Source organism: Pseudochaenichthys georgianus, chromosome 21 (assembly GCF_902827115.2).
Source record: "Pseudochaenichthys georgianus chromosome 21, fPseGeo1.2, whole genome shotgun sequence".
In the NCBI taxonomy this organism is placed as follows: domain Eukaryota; kingdom Metazoa; phylum Chordata; class Actinopteri; order Perciformes; family Channichthyidae; genus Pseudochaenichthys; species Pseudochaenichthys georgianus.
Window position 1 is genome coordinate 35698315 of NC_047523.1, and position 20303 is coordinate 35718617.

The 20303-nt window shown below is 43.2% G+C and overlaps 1 protein-coding gene across 2 annotated transcripts in view; it reads left to right on the forward strand.

Annotated features, from left to right (window-relative positions):
- The window catches only part of lats2 (large tumor suppressor kinase 2), a 31333-nt gene extending 12016 nt beyond the window's left edge, over positions 1 to 19317 (forward strand). The window contains exons 3-9 of one of the 2 annotated variants that reach the window (XM_034109536.2): positions 7158 to 7290; positions 7768 to 9299; positions 10169 to 10396; positions 12038 to 12392; positions 13790 to 13990; positions 14401 to 14507; positions 15007 to 19317. In XM_034109536.2, the coding sequence (XP_033965427.1) occupies positions 7158 to 7290; positions 7768 to 9299; positions 10169 to 10396; positions 12038 to 12392; positions 13790 to 13990; positions 14401 to 14507; positions 15007 to 15561 (3111 nt within the window). In that variant the 3' untranslated portion in view covers positions 15562 to 19317. The remainder of the gene's footprint in view (positions 1 to 7157; positions 7291 to 7767; positions 9300 to 10168; positions 10397 to 12037; positions 12393 to 13789; positions 13991 to 14400; positions 14508 to 15006) is intronic. The other variant, XM_034109538.2, reaches the window with a different exon arrangement.
- The last annotated feature ends 986 nt before the right edge of the window (positions 19318 to 20303 follow it).

Genomic DNA, 20303 nt, shown 5'->3' on the forward strand with positions numbered 1-20303 from the left:
TACAGAGCAATGTGGCTCGTTACATAATCGCCTTCTTTTCTTCTTTATTTAAAGGGAGGAAATGTTTTGGAGGGGGAGTGAGGGTGTGGGGCTGCATGCCACGCATCGAGATGACAGGGGAAGAAAGGAAACGGAGGGGAGGAGGGGTTCGCTCTCCTCCCTGAGCTCCTCACAGGCCTTTAGCTGTGCATACGGACTCTAGTACCGGCTGAGCATATTACGTGTGAGCAACACGCAGCGCGCTGTTGTTGTAACGATGGGGCCGACGGGCGGGACTTTGAAGCTGTGTTCACGCTTAAGAAAAGTGAAACTACTCGCTCCTTTAGACAATCTCTCCTCTCTGCCTATCCTTTCCTGTAGTGTTGTATAGGTTTCTATTGGCCAGCGCTCTGACGCATCGTACGTGATAGGCTAAGGGGCGACATCTCTAAAAGGTTGACCAATCCCAACAGAGCCGGCCAGCTAACCAATCAGAGCAGACTGGGCTCTGGTTTCAGACAGAGGGTGAAAAGAGGTGCTGCAGCACAGGCAGTATGAGAGAAATAAAGAGCTTGTTGGACATTAGAGCATGGAGACATGTCCCAGTAAGACACTACATGCTGATATGAACCTGAACATGAGCAGGAGAGGGCCCTTAAGTGTAGCCAAGAAAACCAAACTTGACCGGAAAGACGGGATAAAATAATCAATTAACCGCTTGCTCAATCTAATCATTATGAGTAGGTTTGACTAAGGAGGCGTGTGGCGCAGTGGGTTGTCCGTTGGTGTTGGGATCAGGGGGTCAGGGGGTCACGGGTTCAAGGTGCAGTCAGCATGTCGTTGTGTCCCTGAGACCCTTCACCCCAAAGTGCTCCTGTGGGGATTGCCCCCAGTATTGAGTATGTTAGTCGCTTTGGATAAAAGCGTCTAACAAGTGACATGTAATGTTTGTTGTGAATACTTTTTAGTGTTCCCCTACCATTGTCTTGGAGGGGCGCTGCGCCACGCCTGAACTTCAAGGTGTTTAAAAAATATTATTTTTTATTTTATATATAGCACCAAATTTCAACTAATCTATCTCTTCACTTTCACTTTCACATTGAACATGTGCTCTTTTATTAAATAAACTAAACGCTTTCATTTTAAGTTTAGTGTTTTTGACCCTAAGAAACAATGATGCATTAATCAATAGCAGTAATCCACAGCTGCTCTCTTTCTCTCTCTGTTCCAGAGGATTTAAAAATATATATGTATGTTAATGCCACCCCCCCCCCCCCCCCCCCCCGCGCAGGCAGCACCCCCCAAAGCAGTAAACCTAGGGGAAACACTGCTTTTAGTATCCCATTTTTTAACTTATAACAAATATATATTGAAGGGAATCAATGCATATCGTTTCTTAACCAGCTGCACGGTACACTTTGCACCTTGGATGAGGAAAAGGAAGAGTTGCATCACGAGTCACGACAGAGGTTTTATGGCTCTGTGGAGATGATGCATGTTCCCCTTGGCGCGTCGTCCATCTGCACTCTGATCGTCCTCCATATGGTTTGGATGTTCTCATTTAAACTGCCGTAGGTTTCAGAATTGGGTCAAAAAGACAACAACCAAAAAACAGTTTGTTTTTGTGTTCATTATGTTGGTCTGTCAGAGCAGCTTGTTGGTTTTGGAGTTTGTGTGCTTGTGATTATGCGTTTAGGATAACTGTGTGGCTTGCGGCCCGCGACCGTTATGACAAGGGTACAAAATGTGGCCTGGATATTTTCGACGGAGGGAGAGAAAGATGGGAGAGAAACTATCCAGAAAATAGCTAGAATTCCTGCTGCCTGAGGAATGTTGAGCACTGAACATCTGTCGCCATGACAGCCGGGGTCACCAGGCCAGCCTCCACACTCACACTCACACACACACACACACACACACACACACACACACACACACACACACACACACACACACACACATGCGCACACACGCAATCCAAGAGAGAAGGAAGTGAAAACTTTTGAAAATTGAAGCACGTAAAAATGTCACAGTTGAGGCACGCATATGAACCTTAAAATGAGCATTATATGTCCTCTGTAAACCAAATATTTGTTTACTTATTACAGATATTGGTGTTTTATTTTGGAATACAAAAGTAAGCATTTATTAAATAGGGAAAAGTTGTTACAAAAGCTGCTGATAAGGACAACCCTTATCTTCTGTGGGTCTCAAAATGATCAATCAAAATGCATTTCAATCCTTTTTTTACTTTTTCTGCGTTTAGCACAGCGCCGTGATATGCACACGCACACACACACACACACACACACACACACACACACACACACACACACACATCCAGGCACTTCCACATCAAAAAGGCCAACAAAATCAATAGTATTTAAAGACAAATAAAAAATGTATCAAGTTCTCATCCTGTGCCCCATGTTCATTTATCTCTTTTCATACGCCATGTGTCCAAACATTTCTCAATGCTTCTTTTCTCTCCTGTGAGGAAGGGTTACATAAATATATCCAATAAAATGTGGTTTGGCGTGCCAGCCGATCTTATAAAACAGCACTAGACTGTTAGAACGTGGGTCATAGTAGCGAGCAGAGCCACATCGTGGTGGGAGGTAGGCGTTTGGATTTCAGCTGGCTAGAGACTTTCTTTACATTTCCCCCAAACGTCCTTTCCTAGAGTATTTATCATCTGGAAATCATTAATGAAGGGCATTGATATATCTCAATGATGTACTCTTAATCCTTTGATATGCAAGTTATACTTTCAATGTAGTCGTCTTAAGTGAAACATTTTCCTTAACAGTGCAACACATTCAAGCTCTTATGATCATTGCACAAATACATTAAAGAGAGACTGTCTTAAAGTGTGCTTTGTTGTCCCTATTTCAACAATTATCATAAATCACCCATCTGAAAGACTTTAAACCAGTAACTATACTTTGTAAACAAGGAGGCAGAAGAAAGCAAACGAGGGAGAAAAGTGAGTGAGAGAAGGACATAATGTGACATTACAGGGCGGCTCTGGCAGCCTGCTCTCTCTACTGGCTACGCAGCACACACACACACACACGCGCGCACGGCATAGAAAGTGTGTGGCCTTGGCATTTCCTGGCTTTGAGAGCTGACTGTGCCCACGGTTGCCGTGCGCTCCTACTTTTAACCCTCGGGCCTCACTTTAGATAAAGTTGCTCGAATGCCCTTTGGAGAATAACATTTTTCATAAAACTGCCATAAACTTATTTATTTCTTTATATTTTAAACTTCAATCTTGTTCCAAACTTAAATCCTGATCATCACTGCCAAATATTCATTAATTGTTGGAATTTTAACCCATGACATGCCAGTTTTCTTTACATAATTCCACTTTTATATATTCAAGTTTCTCATAAAAATACGTTTTGCAAGATTACTTTCAACACATTATGATCTCATTTGGATTTGTACTGAATAGGTTTGTCAAAATAGAACCTCCATTAACTGCTAGCTCAATTATTTAACCTAGGCCCAATCCCAAACCACGCCCTACACCCTACCCCTCCGTTCGAGCGGAGGGTCCACCACATCAAGTGCTGTTCCAAAGCACGAGTGTGCATTTTATTATAAAGTTGTGTATATTTACAGACTGTTGCAAAAACTAAGAAGCTTATAAACATCAGGTTTAAAACTAAAAGAGCTTTACAAAAAAGTAACACGATGAAAGATGTTTGGAGTTTTATTTTAGTTATTATTTTAATTTTGTTGTCAGAGATGCTGATTTGAAACCGTTGTTACATACAGTTACGGCATTTCCTGTTTCTGCCGGAGAGAGGGGAGGCCGTCCCAAAGCTCACTCCGTGACCGAGTGGAAGGGTGTAGGGCGTGGTTTGGGATTGGGCCCTAGTATGAGGCTGTTGCTGTCAACTGGCTGCTAACTGCTATCGCTAACTAGCTCCCTCCTGCTAATTTCAACACCCATTTGTTGTTTGCAGTGTAGTTGCTAAGCAATAGTTACTTGCATTCAAAAGTCCACCCGAAGACGTCTTCGGGAAGATCTCGTCCGTTAGGTTTATAAGCAAAGCTCTTGCATACCACCAGGCTGAAGCTTGCATGCCAGAAGTGGTACACGTTATTCAGTTTGGGGAAGTCCGTAATAAAGGAAAGTGCATCACAGAAAATGAATTAAAAGAAAACTGTCTGCTTTTAATCTGATTTAAAAGCAGACAAAGTATTTGCACGGCGAAGACAATCAGGAAGTTTGTTTCCATCTCCCTTTCCATCTGACTGCGGAGTGATTTATGAGCTAGCAGCAGCACTTTTAAATCTCCCAATGATCCTGAAGCCATTGTAAAGATTTAAGAGTGGGAACAATGTGCTCACTTCTCCTGGTTCTTGTTAGAGTCTGGCAGCAGCTGAATGGGCTCTGCTTCAATGTTCTTTTTGGGACGAGGATTGGAAAGCCCACTGCTGAAGTCCATAAGTAATCATTCATATGTATAATAATAGCGGGCCACCATTTTTATATATATCTGTTTGTAAAACTACAGCTCTCAGATACTTTGAATTGAGATAATGAGATGTATCTATTGCCCTAAAGTGAAGTTACTCAAGGAACCAGCCACCCTATAAAAGAAGACATTGACACTTTATTTGTCTTGGCCACAGTGCTTCAAAAAAACGTATTAAAACATATAAAGACATCTGATATTGACAACACGTCAACTTTTAAAAAGACTAAGGATTATAGCGCTAACGTGCTTTTGTATTTATTATAGATTGCTTTATTTCTAAGATGTATTATAATAGCTCAGCAGCGTGATGGCGTCGGGAACCACGTCATCCTTTGCTTTGATAATGACACGTAACTGATAAATATGCACATGAATGTGGGTTTTACATATAAAGCACACAATGTTATTTATAGTTTATTGTTGTAATGTATTTCAATGAGTAGATTTGAATGCTGTCAGCAGGGTTGGTAGATCAAATCAAACCAACATGAAATGCTTTAGCTTGTGGCTGCTGTTACTCTATTTGGCCTGCAGGGGCACCGGAGTGTCGGCTCTGAGACGTCTTTGCAGTGAAGTCATCTGCCTTACGAGGGGATTTCCTTCTCCAGGTGTGGGTCCCTCCGTCGCTGAGGGAAGGACAGACTTTTCTTTTGTGTTTATCTCACACCCTGCTGTTTGTTTACTGTTGTGAAACAGACAGGAAGTTTGTCGCCTGGTTCACACAGTGAAGAGGAACTCAGATTCCCAGGTGTGGTCAGACCGCCTCAATGTTTGCATTCACGGGATTCAGGATTGTGTCTTTGTGAAAAACACCAAGGAGGTGAATTCAAGTTATTTAGCTAATACATAGATGTGACTCTGCAGGATGCAAGTAGATAAACAGAAACCGATGCACTATTTTTAGGCATTTGCATTTTAGGCCACTTTATACTTCTGCAAAGCAATCTGGCAGGGGTGGAACGATTACTTAAAAAATGTACTTTAAGATGACCTCAATAGCAACTAATTTGAACAATGTAAACGTAGGGAAAAAATGGGGAAACAAAGATTTCTAGCATCAAAATGTATCATCTGCTTAGTGTATTTTTAAAGAAAAACTTACTTAAAGGTGGGGTAGGTAAGAAACACTTTTTGTTATATTCCATGGAATGCTCTTAACATCCCGATAGCAATGAATACATGAAATGCTTTAACAATAAATACATAAAAAAACATCATCTGTGGAAGCCGTGGCGCTGTAAAAAGCACGACCAATCATCTGAGCCGGCCCGGCTAAAGTAACTGGATGGCCTACCTGCCTGTCAGCCTTCCATCTGGGCACAAACTTATCTCGTGCCCTCATTGGTCATGTGCGCGTTCGTGTGTGTTGGAGGAGGGGCTCTGTGAGGAAGTCTGAAGGAAGGGGCAGTTTTTTTTCGGTTGTGTACTTTCAAATTCTAGCGCACGCGAGCTGGTTTCTCCATTCTTACTTAACTTAAAATAGGAATACTTCTTGCACCCTGGTTGTGTAATAGACCTATTTGGGCAGAAGAGAGAATAACGAAGTACCATAAATCATGTACACTAGTATGTTGTACTCAAACAGTTTCTGAGCTGTGCAGACGGGGCAGATCATGGATTATAGCAAGGGAAATGGCACAATTATAAAAATAAGGTTTCTGTTTTACTATGATATGTTTCTTGTAAATTCGTATGCTTCTAAAGGACACTTTGCTTTGATTTAAGTCCATGAAACTAACATTTTGTCTTTTGTGTTCCTTTGTCATTATGTTGCTATAAATCCCAACATTTCAACCAACATGAGAACCCAAATAGTTTCTGTCAAACGAAGTATGTCTTAAAGCTTCTTGGTCTGGAGGGGTTTAAATTATTTTGAATCCTGAGCTTTAAGATCTGCTGCTTTAAAATGAACCAGAGGAATGATCGGCATCGTTTGATAAAAGGTCGATTCGCGAGAGGAACGCTCTGCATGAATCCCCCTTCACATTTTTGCCGCTGTGTCCCGAGTATAAATTACACGGCAGCTGATGAATAGAAAATGCCAGAGTGGTTAACCAACATTTTTCACATTGGTGACCTACATAGCTGTGGGCTTTCACAGAGACCCACCTGTTGGAGCCGGGATGACTGAAGGGTTGAGCAGCTCAAAGGCAAACGATTATATAAAAGGTCATTTCCTCGGAAGAATTGGAAAAATGCAATCAATTGGTTGCAAGGATACGTTTTGAAAGCTGCTTATTATTAACACCTTCAAGCTTAATCTATGGTGTTTTTAGTATTATTCAAATTAGATTTTTTATTTTTGATAATTTCTGTGCTGCTGTATTGATGACGGGGAACTCCTTTATCTTAGATTTGAGATTCCTGTCGACCAGAAACCATTTTAATGTTTGTTTGCAAATTCCCAGTATCCTTTACACGAAGTCTGTCTCATTGCTTGCCTTGTGCGTTTAGTTTTCTGACACCTAAATCAGTCTGAGATTTGGTCATATAAATGTTTTGATTTCGCGCAAAGTAAGGGTGATATTGATTTGTTGTTGTTTATTTAAAATGGATACAAAGGGTCGTGTGGTTAGGGTTCTGAGTGGTCAAATACTTTCTACCTTTTCCTTTTACCCATGGTTTTGATAATATTTAAGATCTCAGGAATGGTACTATATTAGTCAACATGTCTTTGTTTCACAGGAGATGGCCGTGCGGGCGCTGAAGCAGACGGGAAGCAGGAACATCGAAGCGGCCTTAGAGTACATCAGCAAGATGAGTTACCTCGACCCTCGAAATGAACTCATCGTCCGCGTCATCAAGCAGACTTCACCAGGTATGGAGACCACCTCAATAAGTTGACTTTGGCTCGTCGATTTCTTTCCAACTATTTATTTATTTATTTACGGTCATCATTGAAAAGTAATCGGAAGACAGTGCAGAGATAAAATAATAGTTATAGTGAATAAAATGCAAAATGATTAGGAGTAAATATGCAACCCTAATAACCTCGTTGACGGTACATTCATCTGGCCAACATGTGTCGGTGGTCAGAGATCCATTACACGTTTTCGAGTTCTCAAAAAGTTGTGCGCTTATTTTTTAAAGCATAACTTCTATATAAGTTTAAATATGTGGTAGATTTTATATTCTGTTCCTATATTTTCACCACATCTGTATTTACTGTATGTTGCTGATTGGTCTTTAGCAACACATTTGGCCCCCAATGTACAAAGAAAGGGGGGAAATCTTTACAAATAAAGCATCAGATCATGGTTAATATTTTGAGTGGTCTTTTTGCTTGTCCTTTCAGGAAAAGCTGGTATGCCCAACTCGATGGACCACCGCCCTGCATTAGAAGCTCCAGGTGAGACTCAGGGCCTTCCTCCCTACCACCCGATGGGGGCCCAAATGTACGAGGGAGGCTACGGCCCTGAGGGGGAGATGCCCCGACCCTACATGAGCGCTCCCCCCGTAATGAACTACATGATGCCGCCACCGTCCGGTGCATCACAGGGTCCTGCCATGGGAAACCCGATGGGCCGCCCTCCCAGTATGGGCTCCTACCCTCCAGTGATGGCCCCTCAGAACAACCCAGGCAACCCCATGTACCCCCCGGGGGCCCAGCAGAAGGGCTACCCCGGCAGCATGGAGCAGCACGGAGCCATGATGAGTTACAACGTCCCGGGCCAGCCGCTGCAGCTCCAGCCTCCGCCACCAGGGGGCCCCGTCCCCGGCCCCCACTACGACTACGGCCACGGCAGGCCTCACATGATGGAGCCCGCCGGGTACGGAGTCAAGAGGACCGCCTCCTTCCAGAACAAGATGGCCCCGCCCCCCATGGCGCCCCAAGACAACTACGTCAACATGCAGGGCAAGAACATTCCAGGGGGAGGGTATCCCGTTAACCTGTACCTGCCCCCCCACTCCCACCCACGGCAGGCCTCCCCCACGTCCCACCAGGTCCACATGATGTCCCGCTCCCCAGTAGGTGTCGCATCCATGGGCCCCGACTTCTCCGACATGCCCCAGGGCTTGATGACTCCATCCAGGGCCAGTTTGAACCTGGATCTGTACGAGCACCACTGGGCGGGGCCTCCGGGTCCTGAAGGAGCCCCTCAAGCCAGGCAGCCCCAGCCTCAAGGCCCATTCAGGGGGGAGGTGAGAGTCCCCAGCAGAACCAACTCCTTCAACAGTCGCTCTGCGGGGCAGAATGGTGTCCGGCCTGCGATGGCTGCTCCTCCATCAGCTGGAAAACAGGACCCCTCGCTGGGCCCTCCGAACACCATCACGGCCGTAACGTCCCCGCCCATCCAGCAGCCCGTGAAGAGCATCCGTGTGATGAGGCCGGAGCCCAAAACAGCCGTGGGGCCATGTCACCCCAGCTGGATGACGGCTCAGGAAGCAGGGGAGCCTCTGGCCTACATGCCGGAGGAGACTTACCCCCTGGAGCCGGCTCAGGAGCCCCGCTGCCCGCCACCACCGTACCCCAAAAACCTGCTCATGTCGGGGCCAGAGGAGGCAGGGATGTGTGGAGCTCAGGATCACAGCAGGAGCTCACATGGAGGCAGCGGGGGGAGCGGGAAGACAGAGGAGAGCCAGCAGGGGAAGGAGAAGACCAAGGTGGGCAAGGGAGAGAAAACGGTGAAAGACAAGAAGCAGATCCAGACATCCCCTGTTCCCGTGAGGAAGAACGGGCGGGATGAAGAGAAGAGGGAGTCGCGCATCAAGACCTACTCGCCTTTCGCTTTCAAGTTCTACATGGAGCAGCACATAGAGAACGTGATGAAGACGCACCAGCAGAAACTGAACCGCAGGCTTCAGCTGGAGCAGGAGATGTCCAAGGTAAGACCACCCAGAGAGAAAAGACACTTAGTTAAACTCACCGTGAAGATTTAGGTCTTTGAAATGAACATGCAAGTTGTAGCAAGTGTCTTGAGCACCGTGCAGCAAAGCATATAACCCCTACATATCCTGTGATTTGATTTAGTGAACTCTTGATATCCTCATTGCAATGCTCGGCCTCACTGGAAGGCATTTTTTAAATAGTATCAAAAGGAACACACCAGTGGTTCTGAATTATTTGTTTTATTTAGTAAGAAGTCAAAAAAGGTTTTAAAAGAAAGTTCTGCAACACTCAACAAGCAAAAAGTAGAACATTAACGATAATAATTTGTAAAAGAAATAATAAAAGAAAGGTATGAAAGATCACGGGTATCTTTTTCCATCCCAAAGCCAGCAGTAACAACATAAGAATTAAAAACGATAAAAAACAAATACGATTAATAAGTTAAATTAAACCAATACAAAAGATGACATGTACCTAATTAAAAGGCAATGGCAGTGTATGTTTATACTTTGTTTTCAGTAAATTAGTTTTCTGGCCGTTCAGGGAAAGAAGAATTGTTCCTCAGGACTTTTGTTTTAGACAAAAACATCTTTGTCTTGAAAAGAAAAGCCAATGAGTTCACACTTGTCCCGAGTGATGACTTTGATCTCTGCCCTTTTCAAGTACTTTAAATGATTGAAAAGCATTTTTTGAGAAAATACCGCAGTCAGACCCAGACAGAAGAATCAGTTGAATATGACGGCAAAGGCCAGGGCGCCGCCGGGTCAAGCAGCCACATTCCTTGGTCGTTATAATAAATTGCTTATCAAAGCGTTGTTGTATATTCCCGTCATGATCTTTCTTTAACCCTTTCCTTGCGGCCCAGGCCGGCCTGTCGGAGGCAGAGCAGGAGCAGATGAGGAAGATGCTGAACCAGAAAGAGTCCAACTACAACAGACTGCGCCGGGCCAAGATGGACAAATCCATGTTCATCAAACTCAAGACTCTGGGCATCGGTGCGTTTGGCGAAGTGAGTCTGACCCGTAAAGTGGACACGGGCGCACTTTACGCCATGAAAACACTGCGCAAAAAGGATGTCCTCAACCGCAACCAGGTGAGTTGATTCATGATTGTTCACATATGGGGAAGTCACGACAGACACGATCATTTTCTTTAGTGTATTGGTGCTGACATGAAGATAGTTGAAAACATCTTTAATAAATAGTAAGTATTGCAAAAACCAGAGAACATTAATATAGAATCGAAGTACAGTACAAAAAATGAAACGGTACTCTAAATGTTTGGAAGACACATAAATATAGAATAGTAAAAAAAAAAACACGAATGAATTTAATTAAAACATTTGTGAGAAATTAAGAACAAAAATACTTTAATATGTAAAAAAAAAAATACAATAAAACTTACATATAAACATAGAGTAGTGGAAAATTAAATGTAATACAAAAATAAAGTATAGTGAAAAAACAGAGAACACAAATATAGAATAGAAGATACAATATATATGTGAAGATAAAATGAAAAAATCTATAAAATATGTGCAAGAAACATTAATACAGAACACAAGAGAAATACAACGGGATTAATACATTTTTTTATAATAGGAACATAAATAGAATTGAAGAAAGATATGTATTTTAAATCCCCCCCCAAATAATCACAACAACTTAGGCACAGAGGCTTGTACTACAAATCCAGTTCAACATGGATATGTTTGAGTTACCCGAGTTACCCTAACAAACGCGCTCTCGCTAAGCGGTCCTACGACGCTGGTTATCAACTCGGTAACTCAAGCCAGGGTTTCTCTGTTTCCGGCTGAGTGCGCGTTCACATGGAAGGGCCGGGGTTAGCAACATTTGACCAATCACAAACATGGAGAAGCGCACTGACAGCGCAGCGTCATACTTCCTGAATGAAAAGTGAACTTTAATACTAGACAAATATGAAGAAGTTAAACTTTAAACATCCATGACTTAAACACTTTATCCAGGATAAAAGCCACAGAGCTGCACCTGCAAGGTGAATACAGCTGGTAAAAGAAAAAGTGTTTGAATGCGTACATTAACAGGTTTATGATATCACTGCCCCGTCTAAAACACGATCTGACTTCAATTACATTTGTCTCGAGTGTTTCGTCAACTTATGTGTTGCTTAAAATAATACTTCTGCATACAGTATGTGACACTGTGAGTGTTGCACGGCCAGATACGGCTCAGCTGACTCAGATCAGGAGATATATGATACATTATGAAGTGATATGCCGCGGACTGTACTTAATGTACTCTGATCCGGTTACTTATGTTGTGGCAGATATTTAAGTGCTTTCTTAACGCTAATGTTATAATAGTCAGATTGCTCTGAAGATGGAGGTGATATTCTATTAATGTTCACGTTCACACAGTCGGTGATTTTTGCCGGCCGTCTTTCCTGCGACGGCAGCTTTTCTGTATTTCCTTTCTCCTGTAATATGACTTGATCGCTTTAAACTCCGCACACTGAGCTCTGATTGGTCAGCAGGCGGTGCTTTCACTGAGTTGATCTCCGGAGCAGGTTAGCCGTTCAGCATAAGTTACCATGGAGATCTAGCCCGCTAAGAAGTGAACCAGCGCAGTAGGACCGAAAACCCAGAGTTAACCCTGAAGTTACCTCGCTAAGCGAAAATCCGGCTTCGTAGTACAGGCCTCAGGTCTGTTAATATTACTGTTGTTGCTTAAATGGATGGTTTTTTTTGGTGCAGGTGGCTCATGTGAAGGCAGAGCGGGACATCCTGGCGGAGGCAGACAACGAGTGGGTGGTGCGTCTCTACTACTCCTTCCAGGACCGCGACAGCCTCTACTTCGTCATGGACTACATCCCCGGAGGAGACATGATGAGCCTCCTCATCAGGATGGGCATCTTCCCCGAACATCTGGCGCGCTTCTACATCGCGGAGCTAACGCTGGCCATCGAGAGCGTCCACAAGATGGGCTTCATCCACCGAGACATCAAGCCCGACAACATCCTGATCGACGTGGACGGACACATCAAGCTCACCGACTTCGGCCTGTGCACCGGCTTCCGCTGGACACACAACTCCAAGTACTACCAGAAAGGTGAGGCAGTTTGTGATAATGGATTAGTGATCTAAATATGTAAACATACACTTTGAATGCTTGCAGGATTTAACGCCGTTTTTAGAAGATTCTATGAGGATACAGTGGACTGGAAACACGCAACAATATACCGTTTGATCCCATTGAAAAGGAATGAAACTAACCATTTGTTTAAATCGATGAAGTCCTAATTGCAGAACCAATTGTGGCTGTTTTAGCTATCCTTTTTTGTTCTACCAAAAGTCCAAATACCCTAAAATATGTACGTAACATTAGGTGCATTCACACCGCAGTACTTTTCCCACAAAGGTTCATGAGAACTTAGTTCATGAGAACTCTTTAGTTCTCATGAACTAAGTACAGATCGCGTTCACACCGGAATAAGTCCCTGGGGGTGGATTAGGCAAATGAAGCCGTTGACGTCACTTCTTCTTCTTCTGCTTTGGGTTTACTGGCAGGCCGCAAACCAGTTCACGGCGTATACTGCCGCCCAAAGTCCCCGGCCGGAAGTCCCCGGAGTTGGGGACTGGCTTCAGTAGAAGCTGCTGGGAGTCCCAGCAGCTTCTACTGAAGCCAGTCCGACGCCGACACCTCCTCATCTCCACCGCTCATGTTTTATTTTGTGTTGCCATAAGTTAGTCTCTCTGCGTTTCTGCGCTGGGCTAATGCTAATAATGCTAATGCAAGGATAATAAAATGGCGGCTTCACAAAACTTTTTGGGAGTTTTACGGGGCGTGGTTTGCAATCCGCCCAGCCAATCAGACATGGGAACCTTTTTCTCCCACGAAAGTCCCTGCTCTCTAGCGGGGACGGAAAAGGGGGTGAAAAGGTTCTCATTTTAATTTTAGTTCCGGCTCTTTTTGGTGTGAACGCAACATTTCGGTACTATATCGGAACTAAAGTGGGAAAAGTACTGCGGTGTGAACGCGCCTATAGATGATCAATAGAAGCAGCAAAGCATCTTCTTGGAGAGGCTGGATTGAGATTGTTTTTGCTTTGAAAATGTCTTAAATGGTTGAATGATTACCAAGTAGATTAACTGATTCATCACCTGACTATTTGAGCTCTACAGTGAAATTAAAAGCGATATTCACAAATGTTCCTTAAAACTAGGTCTCACTGATTTCTAATAGAAATTTAATTTCAAATATTTGTTCTCACCCTGAAGCTTGAGCTTCAATTGCCCTTGAAACTCCAAGTATAGCAAAAGAAAATAGCTTGCAGGGGCATTCCAGACACATGCATACCTGTCAGTATGTCAGCTTCCAAATCCAGACACTTATCTTTTCTGGTCGCTAAGTGCTTCGCTCACGGGCAATAGTTTTTACTTTTTCTTTCCCATGCAGCTTATCAGGTTATTGCGTTGTTGTCATTGTTGCCCTTTTTGTGCCTGCAGGGAGCCACGTCAGACAGGACAGCATGGAGCCCAGTGACTTCTGGGACGATGTGTCGAACTGTCGCTGCGGGGACCGGCTGATGACTCTGGAGCAGAGAGCGAACCGACAGCACCAGCGCTGCCTCGCGCACTCTCTGGTGGGAACCCCCAACTACATCGCACCAGAAGTGCTACTGCGCAAAGGTGGGGGGAAATCTGAAGGTACAGTTGAACAACTTAATGTTTTAAATGAAGTGTATTATGAATGAAAACATTTAACCATCCAAATCAAATGTAGATGCTGATGCTGCCTTGTGTAGAGCAGCAGTCACTGTTTTGATAGCTGATGTTTGGAAAGAGTACATATCTTAGCAAGGAGGGGAAATGTGTGAATATGCTCAATAATTCAAAGGTACTCTTGTGAAAAGGTTAGCACATGTTTTGACAGGGGACATCAACCAAATGCATGTTTGGTATTTGCATTAACCAATGGATCATTTCAAACCATGTTGAACAAAATATGTATCGCACAATTTATTTTCTTTGACTTCAAATCAAAAGTATGTGACTGTACAAATACATATAGTATGTGCAGTTGAGGATGAATCTGAGATGTGTGTTCTGTGTTGCAGGGTACACCCAGCTGTGTGACTGGTGGAGCGTGGGAGTGATCCTGTTTGAGATGCTGGTGGGACAGCCGCCATTCCTGGCCCCCACACCTACTGAGACTCAGATCAAGGTCAGTGAGGAAGAGAGATATCATATAGGTTTGAATTAGATATTTAATTATTCACCGATTGATAATGTCAGAAAACAAACGGCAATGAAACGCTATTTTGCCTTAATGGTCGCGTGTCAATGGGATGAGATGACTGGAACTTAGGAAGTGAACTAAGGAACTAAGGAAGGGTAAGAGGGCACCTTACTCAGAGTGTTGCCAAGGAGGAGGCCCACGTTGTTAGACTTTAAAACCACTAACTTCTTTGCAGATGATGAGATCACTCAGATTAATAAAATGAAGGATAAAATCAAAGATAACAATTTAAAATGATAAATAACTATAAAATAAGAAATGAATTAAGATGAACATATATACATATTTGGTCGTGTGTGAAAACGGTGTGTATTTTATGTCCAGAAATTGGAGGGTAATGAATGAAATGTGTGTGAATCCGACCGATTGAGTATGAGATCTGATGTTACTGTAACCTCGTGTGTTCTGTCCCTCCCCTCGGCAGGTGATCAACTGGGAGAGCACCCTGCAGGTTCCTGCTCAGGTCAAGCTGAGCCCGGAGGCCGTGGACATCATCGGGCGCCTCTGCTGCTCCGCGGAGGATCGGGTGGGCTCGAACGGCGCCGGCGAGATCAAGGCTCACCCCTTCTTCTCCCAGGTGGACTTCACCAGCAATCTGCGGCAGCAACCGGCCCCTTACCGGCCCAAGATCGCCCACTCGATGGACACCTCCAACTTCGACCCCGTGGACGACGACTGCGGCCCCGGGGCGTGGAGCGACAGCGGGGACAGCAGCCGGGCGCTGGACATCCTCTGCTCTCCCAACGGGAAACACCCGGAGCACGCCTTCTACGAGTTCACCTTCCGCAGATTCTTCGACGACAACGGCTGCCCCTTCCGCTACCCGAAACCCCCCGAGGTCAGCGAGGCGTCGCCAAGCGTGGGCCCGGAAGAGGAGGAGGACGAAGAGGAGGAGGATGAGGAGGATGATGATGATGATGAGGATGATGACGACGAGGAAGGAGAGCAGGGGGAAGGGTGTGAGCCGGTGTACGTGTAGAGCTGCAGACTGACTTTCTGAGCGTCTTTTACGTATTTTTAGCTCGTGACACTTCCCCTATCACTGCTCTACTCCTGCGTGTGCGTGTGCGTGTGTGTGCGTGCATATATCTGCCATGTGTGATTGTTACAGGAGCAGGATTGGTGAACATCGCCCCCTTGTGGAAACTACAGTGCGTTCACAATGACTTAAAATACAGAACTCCCCTCACCCAGGACCAAGACACGACATTGTGTGCACGAAGCGTGAATCGGTTAGAAAGGACTTTACGGGATGAAAGGATTGAATCTTGAGAACGTGAGGATGATTGGATCACAGACGAGATGTCAAATTCGAGGACTGCTTCTGGATCTTTCCAGCGGTTTCTTGTCCCATTCCTTCCACCCTCGTGTCTTACGGACGACTGAAAAACCTCCGCAGTGATCTCCTGACGCAGGAGCTGCTTCACGCCCCGATATCGGCCACGCGGTGTGACGCCTGTTTACTGTTAGACGGTGAAGGAGGGGGAGACTGAACAAGCAACACGCCTCTTTCACAGCTGCTGCAAATTAAGCTACAGGGACACATTGCATTCACGTGCACACACTCGCACACATGCATCAGTACAGTTTGGGGTGGATGAAGAAATCTCTGCAGGAAGATTTCAGTGTCAATATTTCAAGAAGTTGGCTTCAGATTCCTCTGAGAAACGGCCATCTTGATATCTGCTTTTTGTCGCAGATCAATCTTGAAATATTGGAATTAAATTAACTAAATGAAAAGTGTTTGGTTACATATATCTCGTATATCCACTGCTGCCTCATTTTGTGCCAACTGTAGTTCACTGTGTTGTTTTGTCCTTAAGACGGAGCCTGATCCTTCTTCCCTAAGAGGTGACTGTTACAAATATCTTTGTGTTTTTAAGATGCTTCAAGTTACTGATCCTCTATTCTAACTAACCATTTCAAAGCTCAGCTACAAAAGCATTTGATCCTACAAAAAACATGTATAGGCTAAAAACATCAAGCCTACTTCGGTTTTAGTCGGATCAAAGACTGAGGTGTTTCTTGAACCCGACGTTCAGTGGACTTCACACAAAGAATTGGATCAAGAAAGCAAGAAAGCCGTTTTTAAATGATACTCGTTTGCTTTGGGGGCAGAGGGCACCCAGTGCTTTGTCTAAGGAACAAACTGATGAGTAGAAAGAAACTTTATTTAAAGAAATCAAAGCCAGACCTGAACCTGCCGGGTCAGATGGTGCTGAGTTGGAATCAAAACTCTAACACACACACACACACACACACACACACAGCACACTTTTACAGCTATTTTGCAAAGATGAGTTGCATTGTAACTTAACCCGCCTCCTCGTATCTTCTGGAGGGAAACACAAACGTGCAACATGTTCTTACAACAGCAAACATGTGATAGTATGACTATGTGCAATACAAAAAAATACATTATATATAGTTTTCTAAACACTTAATATCCTTTTTTTTGTACTGAAATGTACAAATATATTGGTTTATATATATATTTCCTCTTTCCAGTTACAACATGCTGCTTATTATTGTGGTTAATATTATTTACATTATTATTATAATTGTTATTACCTGTTTTTCTTTTGTTGTGGCTTAAAGAAGTGTGCTTGGGTTTTGAAAGTAATGAGCCGTGTGCCTTTTTTCTAATTGAATGTTGGGAGTGTGTGTCGCCGCTCGATGACGAAGGTGATGATGAAGATGACGATCAGTGTTTTTGCAGAACAAAGATGGCGGACTCTTCCTCTCCTGCTGCCGGGCTGGTCCTTAACGCAAGAGAGGAGGATTCAGAAAGAAATTGGTGGATAAAAGTTAGAGGTTCGAGGCAGGATGGCTTCAGGAAATGTAATCTGAAAAAGAACAAATAGCTTTCTCTGTTTATACAATTTCAACAAAGAGTTTGTGTTTGGTACATTTTCCTTATTTATCCGAAATGACCACAAGTGTGAGTGTTGTTTATCTTTTACTACAGACCTGTGCCATGTTCTGTTTTGACGCTATCATCCAGTACCTTCTCGCTTATTGACAATCAGTAAACGGGGACTGCTCTCCGTCGAACCGTTTGAACACCAAACCGTTCAGTATTCTGAATTTGACCTTGAAGACTGGGAATGCTCAAGAAGTCTGAACTTTTTCAAGTGATTTTTTGACGCATACCGATGATGGAAAATGTGAGGATCAGATTTGTTACAGAAGATTTTTTTTTTTTTTACTTGCCTGACAATGTATTGAAAGTTTGTTTTTCTGTACATGTGCCGTGCCTTGTGTGAGCAGCACAATCTTAAAAATATTGCCTTATTACCATCTTGCTCACAATCCTCTCTTACCTGTTTTTATTATTATCAACACTGGCTTTATTTACATGCATCAACGACCTTATTTTTATTCCATTCAGTAACTTACAATAAATAGATGTTTAAGGAAAGTGGTCAGAATGGTGCATTACTCAATGACATAATAAACAAGGTGCCAATGTAATGTAACTTATCATATATTGTTTCAAAAATAATGATTTAGGAAAGTTAAAAAGGGGTTTTCCACACTAACGGAATGCAATTTGGGTCATTTTAAATTGTCTAAAGCTCAAATGTTACATTTAACATCAGAATGACATATTTGTTGCATGATTACACCAGGGGTGTCAAACTCAATTTCATCGCGGGCCACATCAGCATTATGGTTGCACTCAAAGGGCCGGTTGTAACTTTAAGACTATATAAAAAAAGACATATATAAATATTGAATATATAAAATAATGTGTTATATATTACATAGTTGCCTCTGCATTGGATTATTATCGGATAGGGTAATAACTTCATAATTAACTACGTCTGAAAGCAGAAATAATTGCAAGTCTCTTCAGTGAGAATGTCACAATATGATTTTAAAAGGAAAGCCACATTCTGGAAAAAACAAAAGTAACATTTTGAAAACAAAATCTGAGAAAAAAAGGCATATTTTGACAAAAGTCAAATTCTGAGAAAGTCAAATTTGAGATGCATTGTGGGACATGTAGTTTATGGGCAACGTGCTTCTGTAAAGTAGCATGTAAACATATTATATTCTTTGCAAGCTCTTGTGGGGCCACAGAAAATGAAGTCGCGGGCCGGATTTGGCCCCCGGGCCTTGAGTTTGACACCCCTAAAGCTAGTATCCTGCATGTAAACAAAGCCAGTGTTGCCTGTGAGTTTCTCAGATAATCCACTGTGGATGAAGTGCCTTGCTCAAGGGCTCCACCATGCAGCTTTCCTCTCAGGTGGTCCAGACGTCCACTTCTCCAAAGCCCTCGTTGCCAATCCACGTCGACCAGGACAGTGAAACATAGCTTTATGAGGAGAGTCGCTGCAGAGTGTGTGAGGTGTTTCTGAGGTTAGAGAGTGATGACTGACAATCTTTTACTGTTGATTTCTGATTTCTTCACTTGTGTATCCTTTTGTATTTTACTCTAAGGAGTCTCTCGTTGTCTCTGATGCTCCTTGATGTATGATACAACTCTGTTACTTTTGAATTTATATTTATACAGATATACATATTTTTTGTATCATTTTCCTTGCCTTTTTTTCCAACTTCCCTTGTGCTAATGTTCAAAAAACCATGTCTACGCAGTATTATCGATGATGTAATGTGGACAGCTATCTCTTTTTTTACATTTATGTATGAATTGAGAATTTGTAAAAATGCTTTCACGGTCCTTTGTGTGTAAAATGTATGTATAAATTAAATTAACCAACTTCTTGGACTTGTGCTTTATTTCAGTTCATCAATGTGTGAATGGAAGAGGACCGTTTTTAACTTTATTATAATTTAAAGGGGGTTCCAAAGAAATGAAAGTACAATTGTTTATCTGCTGATAAAAATCACTTTAAAACATGCACTAAAATAAGTATTTTACACAATACTATCATCAAAAAATACTTAAAGGTCCCATGTCATGGCCATTTCTACTGATCAAAATTCCATTGTTGAAGTCTACTAAAATAGATTTATATTGTGCAATTTTCCAAACTCACATTGGTTTCTCATACAGCATCTCTGTAAAGTACAGTGGGACTAAAAGTATTTAGTCAGCCACCAATTGTGCAAGTTCTCCCACTTAAAAAGATGAGAGGCCTGTAATGTTCATCCAGGTGCACTTCAACTATGAGAGACAGAATGGGGAGAAAGAATCCAGGAAATCACATTGTAGGATTTTTAATGAATTAATTGGTCAATTCCTCGGTAAAATAAGTATTTGGTCACCTACAAACAAACAAGATGTCTGGCTCTCACAGACCTGTAACTTCTTTAAGAGCCTCCTCTGTCCTCCACTTGTTAACTGTATTAATGGCACCTGTTTGAACTCGTTATCAGTATAAAAGACACCTGTCCACAACCTCAAACAGTCACACTCCAAACTCCACTATGGCCAAGACCAAAGAGCTGTCAAAGGACACCAGAAACACAATTGTAGACCTGCACCAGGCTGGGAAGACTGCACCTGCAATAGGTAAGCAGCTTGGTGTGAAGAAATCAACTGTGGGAGCAACTATTAGAAAATGGAAGACATACAAGACCACTGATAATCTCCCTCGATCTGGGGCTCCACGCAAGATCTCACCCTGTGGGGTCAAAATGATCACAAGAACGGTGAGCAAAAATCCCAGAACCACACGGGGGGACCGAGTCAATGACCTGCAGAGAGCTGGGACCAAAGTAACAAAGGCTACCATCAGTAACACACTACGG